At 36.3% G+C, this 22,056-nt stretch overlaps 1 protein-coding gene across 1 annotated transcript in view; it reads left to right on the top strand.

Moving 5' to 3' along the window:
• BABAM2 (BRISC and BRCA1 A complex member 2) overlaps window positions 1–22,056 on the top strand; it is a 160,710-nt gene that overhangs the window by 18,393 nt on the left and 120,261 nt on the right. Inside the window, exons 3-4 of the mRNA XM_014877255.2 lie at window positions 2,499–2,575; window positions 14,881–14,975. Coding sequence (XP_014732741.1) covers window positions 2,499–2,575; window positions 14,881–14,975 — 172 coding nt within the window. The remainder of the gene's footprint in view (window positions 1–2,498; window positions 2,576–14,880; window positions 14,976–22,056) is intronic.

Below are 22,056 nucleotides of genomic sequence, written 5' to 3'. Positions count from 1 at the left end.
CTGTTGAAAAGCTAACAACAGGGTAATTTTGATGGTATTTGAGATATGTCTCAGATTGTGACCTGTGAATACTTTGAAAGAAATTTTCATTAAATATTAAATGATCTTGCAGAGATATTTTAGAACTTGAAAAGGGTTTTTATGTTGCCTTTTTTTTTTTTTTATATGCTTCCTAGAATTTGCTTTATACCTGATGTAAGCCCTAGAAATTATTTGGAAGTAGCTGATAATGTCTGTATAGCTGTTAAATTCATCCACAGCCATTAAAACACCCTAACAGTGGGCACTCCCATTTTGCTGTTCTCACCTATTTAAAAAGTGCAGCTTGGGAAAGAATTATATTCTCTTGTTTCCGTTGCACTAGGGATCCAATCTTCTGTATTCTTAAGTTGATTTTACTACCAGTGAGGCTGGTGATGCTCACTTTTCTTGATAAGCCCTAGCTAGAAATTTAAAGATAAATAGTACAATCATTAAATCAAAACATATTCCAGCTTTGGTCTATTGTCCAACATTCTGTATTCCCTTTCACATTTGCATCATCAGCAGGTTTTACAAAGCATCCTTTCTTTTTCGTCATCAGTCTTTCAATAAAATGTAAAGTATTATTCTAGCAGAAGAAAACTGAATCAGGTCATTCTTCCTGGATGAAGCAAGATGTGAACTAATCTTTTTTTGAAACTTGCTTTCCATTCAAGTCTGCACTTACCTGATAGTAGATAATTTTAATCTAAATTATGTCGTTCTAGATTGCTTCTCATGATATTCTCAAAAGATGTTGCAAAAACCTTTCTAAGGCAAAGACAGGGCAGGATAGATGTGCTTCCTGCTTTTGAAAGGACAGTTATCTAATTTCTGTAGTGATACTAAAAAAATATGGTGTATTCTTGCTGAATCAGCGTAGGCTGTTAACTGCATGTGGCTCTTAATTGTATCTGTCTTAGATTCTAGCTGCACATAAGTGGTTTGCTTATGTTTTATAGTATTTTTGTGGAAACTCCATTTAAGTTAATTGATCTGTAGTTTCATGGTTGCTTCTTTTTGAGGAAGCTACATGCAGGCACAAATTTGACTGTAGTGAGTATAGCTCACTGAATATAAACAGTCTGAAGTTAATGCATATGGTTTCATAACTTGCAAGTAGAAAGAGGAAAAGAGACTGTAGAGCCAGCACTTGAGAGAAAGGGCTCTCTGACCCATTTTGAGTATGGGAGTGAGAATTAAGATTGTTCCACTTGCCCTGATGCCTCTTGTGCAGTGTGACAGAGCTGCAGGAGTTATGATGTTGTTTCTGACAAGGAAATCAGAATTTTTGACAACTTTCTGGTCTATCCACCTTGCTGCCTTTGCTTGTGTGTATAGCCCAGTAAATGTGGGTTTTGTTTCAATATGTTGAGAGTGGTGTGTATCAGAGCTCTAGCAGTGGTCTGATATATAAATTTAGTCAAGTTATTTTACCTTTGTCTACTCTTCATATCACTCAGTATTTTTTCTAAAGTTGACCAGTATGCTTTGATTTTTAGGTGGCTTGCAACAATTGTTCTGGGGCTGTGAACAGTTCTCAATAATGTTAGGCTGGCAAGAAGATTCAGAGCTACCAAGATCCCTAGAAGCATAAAGCAATGAACTTCTAAGGCTTCCAGTGTTTTTGCTCCTGGTACTCATCATATTCCCAGCAGCCACAGCAGAGAGACCATTCCTGCCAGTGAAACAATGTTGTCCCTGTTTCTTCTTTTGAAGCTGAGATTTTGAGATTTTTTTATTTGCAAATTTTGGTCTATGACCTAAAAGCTATGAAAAAGTTGATCATCTCTGGCCTAGGCACTAAACAGTTTTCCAGTAACTTTTTTATTTATTAAATGCTCACTTACCACCATGATGCCCAGCTGCTGTACCAGTTCTCCAGATAAGCAGGAGAGTCACAGACCAAAAACATATGTGCTCAGTTGTTACAGCCTCAGGTAGCTGATTCTGAAACTTGCCTTCTTGAAGGCTACTGTGAGACTTTTCCACAAGGGAAAAATTTAATGTTATAATAGATAAAAAATTAAGAAGTATTGGTGGCTTAAAATTAAGATTGATCCCAGTTATGTGGGTCACATAGATAGGGAGCAGGTAACCATGTTACTGTGCCATACAGAGTTGTTACTTGCAAAATTTATACACAGTGGAGAACTTGATGGCTTTGACTGACTAATTGAGAACATTCTGATTACACATTCAAACCAGAGGATTTTGCATGTGTGATTTCTTTATAAAATGGGAGAGTTGGCACAAATCCTAACATTTTTTATGCTGTTGTGAGAACTGCTGCTCAAAAGAGAATGGTCCTCCTGCATCTTTCTCACTTTTTCTTTTCTCAGAATCATAAGGATGAGTATTTCTAGTAGTCACAATATCTTTACTATTAGTCATTTGTATCCTGTAGAATAATGTTAGTGTTTGCTACCATCTGTAACTGCTTAGCACATTCTTTCTTCTCTTATCTTCATTTTTAGCTGTACATCCTTGACCCCTGGACCCAGCTGTGATCGTTTTAAACTACATATCCCTTATGCGGGAGAAACACTCAAATGTAAGTTAAAAAATCTTGCAGCTCTATCTTGGCTTTTCTACCAGTGTTCTGTGTTTCTCTAATTTCCAGTGTGTCTGTCTAACTTTATGAGTTTTGAGATACATGTGTTTGTTGTTTTCTCTCAAAGCTTCATTTCCAAGAACACTCAACTATCAAGAATATGTATTATTTAAGATAAGTTTAAAGGCTTCTGTGAGACTACAGTTTTGAAAAATGAGTTCTAAAAGCCAAAAGTCACAACCTACACTCCTGGTATTTCTAATAAAATGTTATGACTAAGACAATCTCATGACCATTTTTTCATTAATTTAGAAGTTGTGTATGTTCTGTTTCTTTCTGTCTCTTTTAGGAATTATTATTAATTAAGCTCCAATAAAAGATGTTAATCTGCTATTTTTTTGGTAGCTTTAAACAATGATTGGTATAATTAGCCAGATTAGAGAAATGTGAATTTGATTTTACTGATTAGTTGTATTGCTAAATCATCTTTATGATTAGAGAACCTGTAGAAAGCTAGCTCATTTGCCCACTCAGTGTGTGATTTGTCTTAGTTTGTGTTTTGTTTCAAAAGTTTAGAATAAAATTTGCTTTTGTATATTTTTAGAAGGTAACGTTTTCTAAACACTTGAACTGCTGAAAAATGGTTGTTTTTCTCTCTAATAACTGAAAAGTGAGAGAGGACGAAGAATTTCAGATAAAGTAAAATTCAAAGCTTCGCATTTATAGTTTTAGGACAGCTCTGGTAAAGCCACACCTAGGATACTGTGTCCAGTTCTGGTCTGTCTGTTACCAGAGCAACATGGACATACTGCAATGAGTACAGCAAAAGACTACAAAGATGACCAAAGACTGGAGGGTTTGTGGTATGAGAAGAGGCCAAAATTGCTGGGGCTTCTTAAGAAAGAAGGCTCAGGGCAAATCTTACCAATGTATATAAATACGTGATGGGGATAAATGAAGAAGCCTGGCTCTTCTCAGTGGCAGTCACTGAAGGAAAATGGTCACAAATTGAAATGTAGAAAACTCCATTCAAACACAATAAAAATTATTTTGCAAGGGTGGTCAAAAAGTGGAACAGATTGTGCTCAGAGCTTTTGTAGTTTTTGTATCTTCATCCTTGAGGCTATTCAGAACCCAGCTGGATGTGACCCTTAGCAGTCTCCTCTGTTTGCCTTGCTCTGAGCTGAGGGATCAGACTAGGCAGTCTCCAGTAGGGCTGTCCAGCCTTAGCTATCCTGTGAGTCCATGGAAGTATGCTTTCTGGGGGAACAGGTACTTGCTGTGCACAGAAATGGTAAGCATTTAAAACACTGCTTTGATAGTATCCATTTAGACTGCATCATAAACTTGCTGTAGCTCTCTAAGATATTTTAAGGATTAAGAATTTTAATGTATTCCTTCTGCAGTATTTTTATTTGGTTGGGTTTTTTTTTTAACATTATGTCATGCACTGGAAGTCCTTACTCATTTGTGAACAGAAATCAACTCACTTAAGCTCCTTATATTTTAGAAGTACATTAAAGCTTCCATTTGGCACCTGTAAGGAAAGTTGTCTTTCTCAGAAGTTGATCTGGAACCTTACTCAGGTGTTCTCAGGCTCATCTATCAGCCTACTATAGCAATTTTGACTTTTCTAAATATATGAAATTATGGCTCAAGAGGCTTACTAATTATTCTTTCTCACAAAATAAAATTGGAAGATTTAAGTCCTAGCTAGTAATCATTTTAAGACAAAATAAGTGGTTCTGCATTTGTTCAGAAGTCTTGTGAGTAATGGCTGTATTGTATGAAGCCAGCTGCCCTCCCGGGTAGAACTTTTATTTTAAAAATTTTTAAAATGTGTAGTGAACTCAACCTGTTGAGTCTTGACATGTTCTGCAATGTGTAGTAGATTCTACTTAAGTCTTGTTTGATGACTATGATAAAGTCAAAATAAGTTTCACATGCTTTATAGAGTGGTGTCATGTTCTATGGGACCGTCTTACCTTATACAGGGCCATCTTGGTACATTCTGAGAGATGTAAGTCTTATTTCAAGTAGAGACTGAAGCTGTTCCTGATTCATAAAGGAAAATGGATAGTCAAAAATGCCTGTATGCAAGTGCACAGGCATAAAGACTATATTCATACATTAAATTACTATATATATACTATATACTATATATTAATATTAATATTAAATAGTCCAATTAAAGTACCTAGAAATATGATTATGGAATATGCGTTACATTTCAATATCAGGAAATCCGGGTTTTTTTCTCCAGTGTTCTTATATTTTTTATATCACATACACAATTAAACAAGAAAACCCTACAGAACATGTTATATATTTTAACAAAGACAACTGAAAATGGTATAAATAAGTGTATCTTTTTCAGACGTGTCTAATAATAGTTGTGAATTCAAGCAATGATGATCCTCTACATTTCAGTGTTACATGAAAATGCTATGAATCCTGAAGTTTCACAGCATGTGGAATAAATAGTGATGTGAGCAGAATTCAAGAAAGCTTTAATAATTTTGTATTTAGATCTGAAATTATGGTAGGGGAAGACAGCCATAGTGTGCAAACAGAGATGTTTAGATACTTTGTTGTAAGCTGTTGCTAGATATGCTATCTTTCAAGGGCAGAATATTTCTGCAAAGGAAAGTTGCGAAATCTGCCAGAATAAAAAGATTGGCTGAAAGCATTCAGGATCTCCAGGGTATGGGCTTCAGATGTGGTACCAAATACAGGCTGAAGTTGTGTAGTTCCTCTGTGGTTTGGGTTACATCCTCTTTGCAACAGATTAGGTCTTTGCATATCATCAATCATAACCGCTGCCACTGCACAGGCACCCTTGTAGCAACCCCAGTGTGTTGGAAACTGTTGATGTGCAGCTTTAGGGAAGTGTAACTGCACAGTGCATTCCTGTTTTCCAAAAGACCAGAAAGTTCACAGCTTTTCAAAAAAGGAGAAAGTGTACTTGCAGGAAAGGCTAACTACCTATAGTGTAAAATAATTGTATTGTAAATATTGGTAGGAGCAAACGCTGTGACTTCAGAATGATTTGTTGGCTGTTTAATGTTTTTTTTTTTAAGATGCCATGTTCACCTTTCGTTTGCATGTATACAGAGCTGCTGGAATGTTAAACTGAAAAGTAACTCAGCTCCAGCTAGGAACCTTGGAGATACCCACAATTTTATACTGGGGAAAATACTATGTCAGTGTTCAAGATAAGTTAGTTTGTCATACTAATTGTCTTCCATCACACTTAAGTGATGCTTTCAGGGAGGCAGTTTTACTTGATTTTCTTCTGGAAGGGAAATAATTTTTTTTGTTTGTTTCATGGTGGGGATATTTAGAAATCTTGAGCCTAGTCTTGCTAGACTCTCAGTTGAAATCTAAGATGGCCATGTTGTTTTTATTAGTTCATCCAGTACTCAATATTGTTGCATTAAACTCCATGCTTTTCTCTGTATTTGAGTTTTTCAGAGTCCTTAATTAGAGTTTTAATTTCAGGAAGACTGCCTGTAATACCCTGTAAGAGGTTGAATCTGTGTTTCTAGGATGAAACTTACTTTGTGTGGTATGCAGAAGTATCTTTTATTGCTAACAGCACTGCAGTATCTGCTTAGAAAAGTTCAGTATTCTTTCTGAGGAAGTATTTGTGTATTTTGAGATGAAGTGTTCTGTAACTCTTGCAGATATTTCAGTCTTAGTTGATAAAACATCAATGCAGATATCAGCAGAAATTGTCAGAATAAGCAGAGTTATAAGCTGCAGTAGTCTTTATAATTCAAACATACCATTTATTATCAAATTGCAATTTTTTTCCAGAAAACCTTGGAATATCTTGGGTTTGGCTTTCCGTTTTCACTCAAGCTTGCATTGCTGCTTGCTAGGGAATCTGACTGTTTTTTTGCTTTTGCTCTTCACATTTTCTTTTTCAGGCACTGATGCCTCCTTCCTTCTCTGACCTTGAGTGCTGTCATCTGGAATTTCACAGTGATTAAACAATGTATTGCCCTTGCAATGCTACTGTTCTCTGTGGCTTCTTGAACTCTAGTATTTTCATCTTCTGTCTGATTTTCACTGTTTTTATGTGAGTGGATTATAGCTCTGAGTTCTACTGCCACCACTTTGGTTTCCTTGATCCTGAAGGACATTTCCTTTGTCTCATTTGAAGCTTACTTTTTCATTTTTTGCTTCTGATTTTTGTTTATTAGATTCTTACTCTTATTAGTTATGGGCCTTAAAGGAGGAAATCAGTTCTGCTGCCTAACCAGTCTAAGAATATTGCCCATAATACATGGTACAAAATTTCATCTGTTTATAGTCCTGTGATGGAACTCTTTCAGTAATTTCATCCAGCCTTCTTGTGGATTTCTATTTTAAGGAAATAATTAAGAACAAACAAAAGGATAAATATAGAGAACAGCCCGACCTCCTTATTGCCCCTTTAAAGGCTGCTTTGCCAAGTTATTTGCTAAACATTTGTTTATTGTGCCAATAAACAATTGTAAAAATGATTTTTCAAGTTACTGTAAGATATAAGATTCTCCTAAGTATATTGCTGCAATGCATGTGTTAGTGTTTTTTGCACCATTAGGTTATTTTACACAGGCTATATTTAGGTTGAGGCTCTTACGGGAAGGATTTTCTGGTTGCTGTAATTCAAACTTTACTTAGGTGTTATCCTTACCTGTATGATAAATATCTTTTTGCTGGGTCATGCAACTTACCAAAGATTTTTCCAGGCAATATGTTTTCTTGAAGATTGGCTGAGTCTTGCTTTACATGGCAGGAGTAATAAATCTTTTTCCCTCAGTAAGCTGTTAGTTATCTAATGAATGTATCTAATGAGAGTGTCAAGAGAGAGTCTAATCTTGCACATTTCTTCTTCAAATACAAAATTTGCAACAATATTTTCCTCTTTTAAATAATTCTCTTTCCTCTTACTTGGGTTCTTTGTTCACTTTTTCTTACGTTCTGGACTTCCCTTGAGCAAGTAAATTGCAGGAGATTTTGCAGTTTTAAGTCAATGTATTTTTTCATCAAGAGAAGTGATCTTAAAATATCTATGTACAAGTGTGGACTTACAGAGGTTTAAGAGATTTTACGTAAGGCCTCCTCAGTGGTATTGCCATAGCGCCTTGCCACTTTGCTCTTTCCTCCTTTTTTTACCTGTTTGGGCTGCACATACTGGTAATGGTCTCAGGTCCATTTGCTTGAATCTATTTATCCTTTGCCTTCATCTTTCTTTTTCTCGCCTACCCTATGTCTCTCTTTTAATTTCTCCAGTGTTGCCTGGCTTTAATTTCTACCAGCATCTTATCTCATCTTGAATTATCTGTTGTTCTCATCTTGTCCACTTCAATTCTAGTACTAAGATATAGGAGAATAGTTTGTAGGAAAATAGTTTGTAAGAATAGTGCAGGTGGCAATCCTTCCCAATGAATGACAGCTGTACTGATTACCAAGGAGTAGAAACAGCCTTGCCTGCCTGATGATGATGGGTGCTATTAAAGAGTGGGTCAGCTAGTCAAGAGCAAGTTGGAGCTTGAGAAGTGGAGTCTGCTGGTTGTGCTGTGAGGAGGTAAGGGACATGTGGTTGTGTAAGGCACAGATAGGGTTAGGTGGCTGGGTAAGGGACAGCTTGGGGTTTAGCCAGTCACATAGAAGGAAACTTGCAGAGAGAAGGAGTCAATATTGTGTGGAATTGCCTGAGAGGAGTCTACTGAAAGAAGGCATGAGAAGTTTTTAATAAAAGACTGGTGATGGTGCCAGTTGTGTCCATCTTGACATAATTACTACGCTAAGATTTCTGAGAAAGTAGTTGTCCAGCTACAGAAGTAGCAAGTTACTGAGATGTTCTTGATGCCTTCTTGCTCAACTTGGGATCTGGTTCACTTAACTTTACTCCATTTTTGCTCACTTTACAAAATAACATACTTTCTGTGGTCGTACAGCCCCTTTTTTTTCCTCCTACAGCAACATTTGTTAGTTGAAGTTAAAGAAAAAGAAGACTCACATTTACAACCCTTTGTCCAAGAATGAAATTAACATCCTGCAAATTATTCCTATGTATTTCTTTCTTCTGTTGGAAAAGTGGGACTTGATTCACTAACCAAACTCTAGGTGTCTTAACTCTGAGGTTCCCAAGAATACCTTGCTTGGCTTTTTCAGCTTCTAACCCACAGGACACTGATCTCTCTGAAAACCATGTGCCATAGCTGCTGTAAATATGCCCTGGGGCATCTCAAATGAGACTAAACAACTTGATTTTATCAGCTGCACCCAGTTTATGGAGACTTGGTCTTTCACAGCCTTGCATGCGGTGGAGTAGCTGGAATTTTTTCTGGAGTGCCACAGAGGTGCTGAGAAGTTGGTTTGTTTTTTTTCTAATGCAATCAAATATTTTTTTTTTTTCATATTGTCCTTCTATTATTAGATGGTTTTGAGTCTTTAAGCTGACTTTGCTACCTTTCCTTTTCTGATAAATTGATACACACATAAAGTCAGAAATTAAGCTCAAAACCATCCTTTACTTGTGAGAGTGACTTGGCAGCAGCAGTACCACAGCAAAATAGAATTGCTCATGTATCTTTTTTCAGTAGTAATAGTTTTGTATTTAACAAATTTTATTGTAATTTCAGGAACTAATCTTTCTTTCCAACCAATTAGAAAAGGGTTCTATAGGTATTAGAGAATCTATAAGAATTGACTTAAAGCCTGCAGAGCAAATTCTTTAGTGTGGAATCCAGTGGTGAGGATTCCAGGCAGGTCTGCATTTAATTAATTTAGATCCTTTCATACTGCTGACTGTGCTGACATAGTATCTTGGTTGTAGTGAGAAACTGATTATTTTTGTATCTGTAAAGACAATTAAAACTGGCTGGTTTAGGTAAGGATTTGTTTAGAGAAGAGACTGATCAGTGGTTCTTGTCTACAGTTTGCATGGCTACTAGAAGAGACAGGTTAGAATTTTGAATTGATGAATAATATAATTCTACTGGTTTTTCCTTTTTAATACTCCACAAGAGCACTTTCTGTATTTTCCCAGAACTAATTGTGTGCATAGTTTGGTCTCTTGCTTCAGCAATTGCCTTATTATCTGTGAATGCATTTTGTGATCAAGTTGCATTTGCATTTCTTAGAAGTCAAATGGGTTGATCTCCTTCATAGCAAATTCCATTCGAATTGGTCTTGCTCTAGGTTGCAGTGGTCACACGTGTTTAATCTACATACTTAGAGCTGACTTAAAAATTCTTGGTGTCAGAAGAAGCTGAAGCATATAGATATCCTTTCAAAAATAGAGTTTGGGAAGTTAGCTGGTGGGCTGCTTCCTAATTTTCTTGCTGTTGGTTAAATAGGGATGTTAATGCTGTGGCACTCCTAGCATAACATTTTTCAGTATTATAAATTTATAGTAGGGTTTAAAAAAGAAGAAAAATACCCCAAAAATAAAATTACCAGGAGAGGAAAAACTGGATAGGCCAGTGGAAGGTGATTGTAAGGATTTCAGAAATTTCTCAGTTTCTTGCTGAGAAACACCTATCTTGCTTGTAGTCAGTTCTTACTCTTCTTTTACATTTGCTTATGCATTTTGGTAGATGAGAAAAGAACAGCCCATGTGGGTTTTTAAAGAAATTATAGATTTAAGTATTAATGTTTCTATCTTTTTGTCTGTGGGGAGCAAATTAACTTTTCTTTTGAAGTTCTGTGAAGTAAAACATTTCAACATTTAATGCTGTTTGCCTGAGGAGAAAGGAAGGAATATTTTTGGATAATTGGAAATGTAATTCCATCAAAGTAATTAATGACTGGTCTATCTACAACAATGAGATAAGCATGGTCTGAGTGTAAAGGTTTTGCTTAACTTGCTCTTACACTGGAATGGTCATGGTCAGTAGTATTGTGGAGCACCACACAGTTGGCCTTCTGTCAAGGGAATAAGGACAGAGTTGAAACATATGCAAAACTCAAAACTTGTGCTGGAGATTCAAGGAAAAGGGTATTTGTGTCATTTGGGTAAGAAGAGCAGAGAATGCGGGACTATATTGATTTTTTTTTTTTTTCATTGGTTTTTTTTTCCGTCCAAGGTTAAAATGGTAACTGTTCTCAAACTCTTAAGCACAATAATTTTGCAAATGACTTTATTGTTTAAAAGTGTTACTTTTATTTACCCCAGCACAGTTTATTTGAAGAGGGTAAGCCACAGATAATTTCATGCAAGCATTAAATATAGAACTTGTTATAAAAATGGCTATTTCTAGTAGGTCAAGACAAACTGTTAACTTGTGATTCAAAACATTTAGCACCTTATATTTTGTAAGCTTACTGCAGAGGCTAGTGTTAATATTTATGTGAAGTAAAACCAAATTTGTGTTGGCTGTTGTGATCGTTTAAATACCTTTTATTTGAGTGTAATGAAGCATTTTTTATTTACGTGGCATAGCCCTGCCAAGCGAACTATTAACTGCAGTTTTAGTTTCTCTCGCTTTTGATTTTTAACAAGAACAAAACTCTGCTTTAGGATGGATTCTCTTAATCCGTAGTCTGATCTGTTACTGTGTATTTTTGCTGCTGTAACTTAGGAAAATAGCTCATTCCTCATAGCTGCGATTAGGGCAAACACCTTCATTGGTGCCTAAACCTTTTAGAGTCAAAGATGTTACCTCTTCTGTTCTGGAATGTAAATTAAGCAAGACATAAGTGAGACTGTATGAAAGGGGAGAACACAGAGGAGAGAAGTTGGAGAGACTAGGGGTCATGTATATGAGTGTCTGATGTGGTTAAAGAAAAGGTTCTTTTTTCTCTTGTTTTAGGAACGAGCTGAATGTCTTTGGATTCATGGCAGAAGTGAGACATAAGATTTGGTTAAGGGAATGTTTCTTTCATTTTTAAATATGTTAAAAATTAATTCTAAGGTGAAATCTTTAATAGCAAGATATTGTCTTTAACTTCTAGAATGAAGCCACTGATGATAGAAAGTCACTGTTCTTTTCTAACTGTTAACATTGAAGTGGAAATAACAGGTTTTTTTCTGTATTTCTTTGTCTCTCTTAAATTGTCAGCCAGCCTGTGTGAGGTTTGATTGTAGCAGAATAAATTAGGGTTTACATTTGGCTAAAAACTTACGGTACTGTAGGAAGGACAGCATAAATGATACATTGCTGTTTAGTTAGAACGTAAGACCAATGGCATCGTTCTTAGTTTCCGTAGGGTTGTAAAATATTTTGAGTATGGTCTCAGCAATAGTGTTTTGTGAATATATAGTTAACAGGCTCTGAAATACTAGTTTTATTTATTCTGAAGACTAGAGAACCTATGTAGCTATATAACATGTGGCCTTTTGGAAATTGAAGACACTATAGGAAAAAGAATCTTGATATACGCGTTGGCATTAATATTGATATATTTGGTCTCAAAGTGACTTTTGTTGAAAGGACTTGGGAATTTGGATTTGAGGTGTGTTTACCCTGGACAAGTAGAAGGAATTTTAATAATTATAAATAGTTATGAATAACAGAAAATCAAATATCACAATGTTAATTTTTACTCTGGATTCTGTCCATTGTACCTGAAATTTCTTGGTATGAGTAGGTCATGAACACTTTTAAAATCCAAATATCTGCATAGTTGGTCATTCACTGTGGATAAGGACTCGTAATACCACTGATATTTAGTGGAAGAAGGGATCCGACAGAAGGTGGTAAAGAACAAATATGAGCATGTGAGATAGTTAATAGATTGGTTTCTCCAGGTGTGACATGATGTACCTGACCTAGGTGTGACCACACATCACAGCTGTGTGGTCAGAAGAGGAAGGTACAATCTCCACATGTCTCTGATCCCCCAGCATGAATCGTTGTGTGGCATATGCAGCTGTCCTGAACTCCCGATTGTTAAAGTTCACCATTTAGTATGTTAAACTAATAATGCCCACTTTAAATTACTCTTATATTGAGCACTGCATATAATGGTAATCTGAGAGCTGCTGGGAGCTTTCACAGCTGCTCTATGAAAGGAAAGAGTTTGTACCAACTTGAACCTTTGTATTGCACCTACTGCCACAGCTTTCCTGAGGTTCACCCCTTACTGTGCAGCTCTTAGAGGTGGATATGGTTTATTGCTCATCTCACTACTCGAGCAGAGTCTTGAAGCTGCCTCATGATGTAGGGTTCTGTAATAGTTTTCTACTTATCAAATATGGAGGTGTAACATCAAAAATACACTGTTACTTTGATCCTTCTTTTATTCTGAGCAGCTTTTTTTAGTATGTAGTTGGAGAGCAGCTCCTAAGTGAGCTGAGCTGTAGATATATCTATGTACTCTGTTTCAGCAGCTCTGTTAAAGCAGGAATGCAGAGAATGAAAAGCATGCAGCTAGCACCTGCAGTAGGAGTGTGTGCTAAATGAGTTACTTAGCATCACACTGGAGCATGGCAGAAGCACAGGTACAGTCCTTTCCTTTGAAGTAGCATTGGGCTGCCTAAGTCATGGGCCAGGCTTTATCATTGTGCTGTGTTCTGAGTTATTTATAGCACGCTTCTTTCAAAACTCAGTCAAAGAATGTATTAAGGTGAATCTCCTTCAGTACATAATCTCAAGTTCTGCTTTTTATGTAGAAATTGATAAGGTTGTTGAAAGGAGCCAGGCATGACATTTTAATTGCAGTATATATCAAGAAAATGGTTGCATCGTGGTGGTGTAGGAGCTACCCAATCTAATAAACATCAACTTTTTTGAATTCTTCAGTGCTGCATTACAGTTTAGGCAATCTAGTAATTACTTTTTCTTACTTAATATAGATGCATTTTTCCTGTTGCAATTTTATGATTTTTCCTCAAAGACTGGTGCCCGTTTTGTTCTTTTAAATGAAATGAAAGGTTTTATTTTTGAGTGTGTTGGGAATTTTAACTGGCAGACCTCTGCTATTTTGTGCACTCCATACTTACACGTGCTCCTGACAGCTGTGAAAGGAAGGTGGGAGTGTGGACAGCAGAAACCCACACTGTGCTCTACTCGTCGCATGATCAGTGAGTTTGTGATTTGGAGCCATACTGTAGAGAATACCTACCCCAGACTGGCCAGTGGCTTCTTGGTCATGAGCCTTCATCCTCTGCAATTAATCTTTGTGGCATCCTTGCTTCCAGCTAAGGCCAAGATAAGTTTAAAGAATACCTGCAATTAAAACTGCCATGTTAAATGCCTTGAGATGGTGACTTCACTGAGCCAGCAATGTGGCTTTGAGATTTGTTCACTAATGATTTTTTTCCTGTTCTGCATTCACAGTTTTTTAAGAAATAAAAAGTGTTGTAACTTTCTCTGAACAGAATTGTTTATAAGGATTACCATACTGATTTTACTTTGCTGTGAGGATTTTAAACGAGTCATAACCTAACACATAGTAGGCAGTCTTTTTTTCTAATGTCTCCTACCTCATAAATCTGTTTTATGCGAAAGCTTACTTATTCTTTCATATTGTCATAAAGAATGATGGGGAGGTAGACAAGTAAGGCTAGAAGCACTTATTTTATTAATATTTTTTTCTTGAACAGTGGGTGGGTTTTTTGGAAAGCTCAGATGCATATAACATCCTCTTGATCTATATGAACTCTGAAGTATGTGTACTAGTGAAATACTAGAACCCAAGTTTCTTTTAATTGCATGTCTCGTGACACTGGCAAGATGAGAGCTCAGTGCCAAGCTGTGATGAAGTCTTATATTCTCAGTTAATTTTCATCTCTCCATTTAAATGTGCAATACTGCGTTTCTCTTAGCCAGAATTTGGGTAGTTGGAATGGTTCCTATTGAACTGTGTATTCTTCCTTCTAAGAGTTGGCAGTGGTGTGGAGAAGAGAGGGAGTAAGTGCTACTAATTTTTAAAAGCTCTGGTATTTTGAAAGTCGTGACCTTAGTAATTTGCAGTTGACTTTTAATAGACAAAACACAGCCATTTAAATATGGTACTTTTTATTAAAACAAGATCACTTTTCTAACTTGGTGTTTTGAGGCAACCCCCAATAGTGTTTGAATTGCTATTTGAGATACAAAGCAGTAATGTATTTCATGTTTCATTGCTTGCCGAGGAGGAAGAAGCTGTGCCTCGGGAATTTGACTTCATCCCCCAAAACATCTGATGCTTATCTTGCATGTTAATTTTTTGTAAAAATTATATGGATATATATATATATATGCAATATATGTAATGTAGCTGTCAAATTCAGTGTTAAAAGATGTGTGTTGTGTGTGATTATTTTTTTATTTATAAGCACATACATAAAAGTGCAAATAATGTTTTCATTTATTGCTTTTCAGGGGATATAATTTTTAATGCTCACTATCCTGACCTGCCACCTGATTTTATCTTTGGAGAGGATGCTGAGTTTTTGCCAGATCCTTCTGCCTTGCATGTAAGTACTTTACTGTTTGAGAGCCTTACACCTTGCAGAGAGACTTTGCTTTTTTAGAATAGTTTCAGCAACAGGAATTTTATAACACTGCAAAATAAAGAAGAAACACGCTTTTATCTCACTGTGTGAGTGGTAAACACATGGCTTTCTAAAGTGATTTAAAGTTGAATCCATAAATGAAGGGGAGGCAAAGTTTAAAATATTTTAATCAAGACAATATTACCTTTATTATAGTTACTTATAATATCTGTAAAAATATGTCTATTTAACATCTGACTATATTAAATGATCTGTCTCAGAAAAAAAAAAAGTTGATAAATTGTGCCTTTAAAAGCATTTATCTCTAAAATAAAGTAGTGGAATTTGGTGTCACATTGTTGATTTTTGTTTTCTGTTAAGGAAGGATATATCTACTTAATATGCTCTGGCAATCACTGCATCAAAGAAAGCTATCTGCTCATGTGTGTTAGGGTTTATCTAGAAAAAGAAATGACCTTCTAAAAGGTGGGAGGAACAAAAATTCATGAGAAAATAATTTTTACAGCCTTATTGCTATTACGTATATATAACAGAAGAAGAAACACCACAACCTGAAACAACGCATTTTGTTCTCTAGTCATGGTTAGCCTTAAGTAGTAAAGCCTTGTTTGAAGAAGCTATCAGTGCTAATGCTTTCACAGTACTTCTCCCCCTCAAGACTTACTAGTAGTTACTAATGAGACAGTGCAGAGCTCTCACCTGCAGCTCCTCTTGTGCTTTATGAGCATATCTCCAGAGCTCCCCAAAGGACATCGGTGGCTGTCGTGCTCTGGTGTGGGTGTCATGGTAGAGGTTGAACATGTCCTTGATGCATGACATGACAAGTGTTGGGTTTTGGTTTTACCTTTCACTTCATAGTAAGCTATATACAAAAATCAGGAGAATAGGTTTTAATAATTATTTTTAGCATACCTAATAGAACTTTAAAAAGGTGAATGTCATATTTCTTTTCTTCTCCTGGTCACTTCAAGCTCACAGACTCCTTTGGGTAGGAGGCATGGTGCTGATGAACAGTTTTTTCATTATGCTAGTTTACAGGAAAGGTATTTTTTTCTACAGCAATTCTAGAATTGTTTTCACACTCCTTTATTTACCTCTTTTTCTCATTTGTTTCACAATCTTACAACCTCCTGAGAAGTGTTCACATTAGCAACTATGTTTTATACTTGACATTAAAAGAAGAGAAGCACCTTTTAATATACTGGAAAATAGAAATTAATAATAAATTGCAAATGAGATAAAATAATTTGGGACATCTTGCAGAAATGCTGTTCAGATGGAGAAGCTTGCTGAGAGTGGTATGGTGCCATATTTCTCAAGTGGAAAGAAGTCACTAACAGTTGTATTGTACAGGAAAACCTGCAAAGATAAAAACATCCTTATTTTTCTTTCTTTCTTAAATTCTTCATTAATGATGCTTTTTTGGGAGTGTTGCATTTCTTCTGCCTAAGCACAGAACCAACTTCTTGTCTTTTTTGTTGGAAAGCAGCTTGGAAGAGCTATTTGCTTCTTGATACGTAATGAGATTAACCAGCCTATTTGAAAATAATTAGAACAAACAGAAGAAGAAATCTGCAAGCCAACAGTATTCCTTTGGTCATTATGCCTTGCTGAAGCATTCACCGTGTAAATGTAACCTTCAGTTTGTCCTGATGGTGTTGGAGCATTTATTCTCACCTTGCAGCTGTGGTCTACATAGTGTACCTTTGGTTTTGCATTCACTGCTTAAAGTTCCGTATGGTTTGTAGATTTTTTTTTTTTTTTTCTTCAGAATGTTGCCTTAACAATAACTTGCTTATTGTGCCAAATCTTTGCATAGCTCTTTTTTTTCCACAAATGCGAGAGCTGTTTAATGAAGATAATTTTAATTGAATTCTAAGATACTAGCAGAATTCTTAAATGTGTTAATGTAGCTGTCTACTGACTAGAAGTAAAATACAGATTAGCACATTGACCATAATTTAATGCTCTTAATCTTGAGCAGTGTTCAATACTTCTGATGCAACTGTTCCTGGCAATCAAAGCAGAATTTACCATGCACAAAAGCATGTAGATGTTATTCAATGAGGAGCACAGTCTCTAAGTAAGTAATATGTGCCATCAGATCTGTGGGAATTCTGACATTGAGCCTGCATGCACTCTCATCTGTCTGAGTGTCTTGTTTGCCAAGAAGTCATCACATGTTGTTAGATGGCTTGAGTCAGGCATTATGCTTAGCTTGAAAGGAGAACCAGGTACTCTAGATTCCTCCAGCTCGTGTGGCTCTAATGTGGCTGTCAGTAGGCTTCCCTGAAGACATTTGAATGGCTGAGTTGCAGATCGTTTCAGTCGCTCTTCAGTTTCCATGGCCATGGGCAAACCTTCCAGTTAGGTTTTCGTCTGAGCATGGTAATAGCTGTTCAGTTAAGCAGCTGTTAGCCAGACAGCTAAAGCAAGATTCCAGCAATACTGCATTTTTAAAAAGTGAATGCTGTAAAAGAATAGTTCATGTTTTGGGAGAATTGCTGAATGATTAGGCCAGTATTTCAGCAGTAGAGCGATGTGTTGAGCACTGTTTTATAAGCAGGGCTAATGCTTTCTTGAATTGATACTGCAATAGCAGAATCGAGTTGAAAACGCTCATTGAAATTTAGCTTTGCTTTTGTGTCTTGTACAGACATTAAAGTCACTTAAATTTGAAGCTCAGCTTGAGTCTCAAGTTCAGCACTGCAAAGTAGGTGCTTCATTACATGTCTTAGCAGTAGTGGTTACTCTGCTGGTTGCAGGGTCTGCGTGCATGCTGATCTTGCCAATGATGCTGGCACTTCAACAGTAGGGCAAGTGGTTCTCCTTTTGGTTCGTCATATAGTTTTAATTACAGTCAGGGGGCTAAATTCTTTGGGTTGGTGGTGCTGTTCATGCTCAAAGAGTGATTGAAAAGAAGCATTTTTACATTTTATTGTGATTAAGAATGTTTTCCTATCAAATACATTTGATACTTGCATGTATAGTATGCATAAATAAAATCAGCTTCTGAGAATGTAAATAAAAAAGTTCTTTCCTGCTTTAGTGTTTATTCATTTTGGATGACAAGTATTAGAAATGTATTTTAAAAACAACCTATGATTCACTCGGTTCTGATTAAAAATTCAGTTGGCACACAACAAGATTAGTGATTGTGTACGGATGAGATTAATTTGGAGCTCATTACAATGACGCCAGTTTGAGTAACAAGAATTGTTTGTTATGTTAGCCTAGTTGATTGTTAATGTGAGCCAGTTAATAGTTGAAGTGCTTATTCAAAATATTAACCCCATTTTTCCAATGATTTTGAATTATCTTCTGTTGGACAAAGAGGATACAATAGAAGTATCAGCAAGGCAACTGTCAGTTCAAGGAAATGGGTATCTTAGTATTCTACTTCAGATCTCCAGCTAGTCTCCTCAGAATTATTTTGCTCACCCATTGCTATCAAAAAGGCTTCAGTAGCCTTAGTGGGAATGGAGGCAAGAGGACGTGAGCATTTCCTGAAGCCTACTAAATGCTGAATATGTCCTTGTGGGCTAGTAAATAGCATATTCCTTGTGGGAATACTTAGTGCTGCATTTGCATGGGAGGAAGATACTGTCATCACAAATCTTCAGAGAATAGGCCGCTGCAGTTCTCATGCCCATAGCTAGCATTGGGAGGATTCTATTCCCTTGTCTATTTGTTGATACTGAGTACAGATTCCAGTCACTGTGGAGTTAATTCAGCTCGTTGTGCTACTCAAGTGTATTGGCTGTCACACTCTATATCTTGTGTAGACCAATGTTTGTTTTTAAGTTCTTGTATTTGTGCTTATTAGACTCATTTGGCTATATGAGGACTGTCATGAAGGTTGTATTTTTTTCTGTGCCTCTGTTCAAAGTCTTAATCATTATTTCTGTTGGTTGCTGAGTTAGCTTTTAATGGGTAGTGAAGAGATCCTTTAAATATCCCCCTCTTCCATTAATTGTTCTTTATTTACTCAGGACCATTGCACACATGTTAACATTGTCAATTGTCCCCCTGCTCACAGTAACTCCAAAAAAGCTCAAACACCCCTTACATTAACTAATACTGTTTGAACTATTTTGTTCTAAGAAGTCTGTCATTTGTATTGTCAGCAAGGATTCAGATGTTGTGTGTTCTAGTGTGGGAGCCTCCCAAAAGGGCAACAAGCTCAATGGTTTTTGGAGTGTGATTTTAAAATATGAAGCCACAGTAGTGGGTTCTACTTGTCTGAGAAATGCACGGGTAAATTCAACCTATTTAGCTCTTCTGTGTGCTCTATTTCAAATGTCAGCAGCAGATTTCATTCTTGGACCCCCTAACCTGCTGCTCTTGTACTGAAAGCCTGAAATTACTTTGGCTTCAGTTGAACTTGGGGAATTTAAGTGAAACAGCATGCAGAATTGGATCCTTCAGTTTATTAGAAGGTATTTTTTCTTATTTTGAGCTACTTTATATTCCCATATATTATGTTCATTTTTCAGCCACGTCTTGACTTTATATGTGAGTATGTGTTTTGTTTATTTATAAACCCATGTTATTTAGCATTTAATTTTCTGAAACAAACATTAATTCTGAAAATATTTTATTCCTGTCCCTCTCTATTGATCCCACCTGTTTGTGTATATGAGGAATACAGGTATGTGTGCACACACACATATATATATATATATATGCATACAGCCTTGCTGAAGTTTGTCTGGTATTGATAGGCAGTGGGAAAAAAAATCACATTTTATACCATTACTGTCAGAGAAGTCATTTATTCAGGAACTTTCTCAAGGACTTTCTGACTGGTACTGTTGGTATTTACGGTACACATTTTTGTCCACGTTTCTGAACAATAGGATATGCCAGTGCAGCATTCCGTTTAAAGCCAGATCTGAAATAATGTGATTTTGAATGTATTTTAATCTGGTTTTGGTGTCTGAGCTCCACACTGTTCCTTAGGGAATCACAAAGTCACAGAATAGTTAGGGTTGGAAGGGCCCTCTGGAGATGATCACGTTCAGCCCCTCTGCCAAGTTGAATAAGTACTGGGTTTAAAATGAGAAATCCCCAAAAGAAGATTCTGGCTGAGAATCCTCTCCTGGTGTAGTGTGGCCAGCTTGACTGCAGCCTGTGTGAGGCCAGCATTCAGGAGGTCCTTCTGAGATGTCACACAGTGCTGAGAGCAAGTGTTAGGATTGTCTGTGTACACGTGTGGTAAAGGTGGTGGCTATACAGTCCAGCAGAAGGAGTTCAAGAGGATGACAGAAAAAACGGTTTTCCTGTCGTCTTTCCATCTTTGAGTCTGTCAAGACCTTTCTACACTGGGAAAGGTATGCTTTCTACACTCCTTTTTCTCATTGTTTTAGTCTTCCTAATTTCTCTTGCAGTCTTTCATTTCTGTCCTTTTTGTCCAGAGTTGTTAATATTTATAGGGCTGAGACATGGTTAGCTACATTATATTACTTTTGTCATTTTCTATTAATGTAAAATTACTGCATATATTTACCTCTCTTTTTGCCAAACTTCAGCATTTCCTAGAACAGTTTATAAAATGTGTCTTTCTATCTCAAAGCATAAGCAGAACAGAATATGCTGAGGTTGAAAGCTGTGCTTTACTTAATTGCAGCATTTTGGCTGAACTTTTCACCTAGCGAATCCAGAAATTTAAAAAAAAAAGGTCTATAGTTTGATAATACTTTTTTAATTTCAAGGAACAAAATATCTGTTAAGCTAGGTAGTTTTGCCAATCTTGCTTAAATCTTCCTGGTGTGGAAGGCAAAATTAATTCCATTAGTTTTATAAAGGGCTCCAGGGGGAAACATTTCCTTTCATTTTTTGGCACAAGCTTCTCTGATAATGTGATTTCTCCCTAGAATATGAAAAATCCAGAATATTAGCTTTTAAAATATAGTATTTCAGTCCAGGGAAGACTAGTTATTGGAGAGCATTAGGAATATGCATGGATGTTTGACTGAAAAATGGCAAAGTGGAAGAAAATGTTTTTCTGCCATACTAAAGCGTGTGTTATGAAAGACTTAATCATTGTGCACTAGTAAAATAGGAGGAGAAAACATTTTATGGCTTTTCATTCACAGCATTGTTATAGGAAAAAAATAATTTTCATTTGTTGTACGAGTTTGACCATGTTTTTCATGGCTGTAGATTCAGATGGGCCAGAAGTTTGGACCAGAATAACAGGATGCTTAAATCTTAATGTAAAATGCTGAAAAATATGTTTAGGCTTGCATGACTTTCCTTTGCAGGAAATGCAATCCTTGCTAATAGTAAGGGTGGTATAATGAATTCCAGCAAATCATTCACTTTTGAGCCATAGTTCATACCAAATATGCTAAGCTGGATATCCCAAGCCAGACATATGAAAGCAGAACATCTTTTAGGTGGAAGTCTGGGAGTACAATGACAATGCGTTGGCATTTATAATTCTTTAATGTAAACCAGTAAACTGGTAATGTACTCTGACTATTTTTTGCTTCAGTTTATTAATATATAATCATACTTCTTTTTGAGCAGTGTTTTGTTAAAAATGGTGAAAAAAATATTATCAGAAAAACTAGTGGAAAATGAAAGGATTCTGACCCTTGTGTGGTGTTACTGTCACAATACATTCCACTCTCAAGTTTGTTCTCGAGTTCTCAAGAACTCTAGAAACAGTAAGAAATTGCATGTCTTGAAGGCAAAAGCTTGTTAGCTTTGTAGAAACATTTCCAAGGGGCTTGGGTAGGAGTGGGGGGTTTTTTTGAGAGAAAACACTAACTCTAGGACAATCTTCCTGAATTGAGAATAAATTTAAATTCTGTGTAGTATGCCCATTGAATTCACTTTGATGTGCCATTATAATTCATTTTTCTGTAGAGGAAGTTGGTCATTGCTCATGAATATTCAAGTAGAAAAAACTTTTAAATTAACTAATTATGGAAGGACAGTTAGAAATGGTCATTCTGTCTAATAATGCAGTTTTGAATTTGATTAATTCTGGGTTGTGAATTCTGTTATAATTTGTAATTGCACTTTTCTCCAA

The sequence above is a fragment of the Sturnus vulgaris genome, chromosome 3 (assembly GCF_052056855.1).
Source record: "Sturnus vulgaris isolate bStuVul1 chromosome 3, bStuVul1.hap1, whole genome shotgun sequence".
Lineage (NCBI taxonomy): Eukaryota > Metazoa > Chordata > Aves > Passeriformes > Sturnidae > Sturnus > Sturnus vulgaris.
The sequence above is the reverse complement of the archived record's forward strand: the minus strand, read 5'-3'. Positions and strand labels throughout refer to the sequence as shown.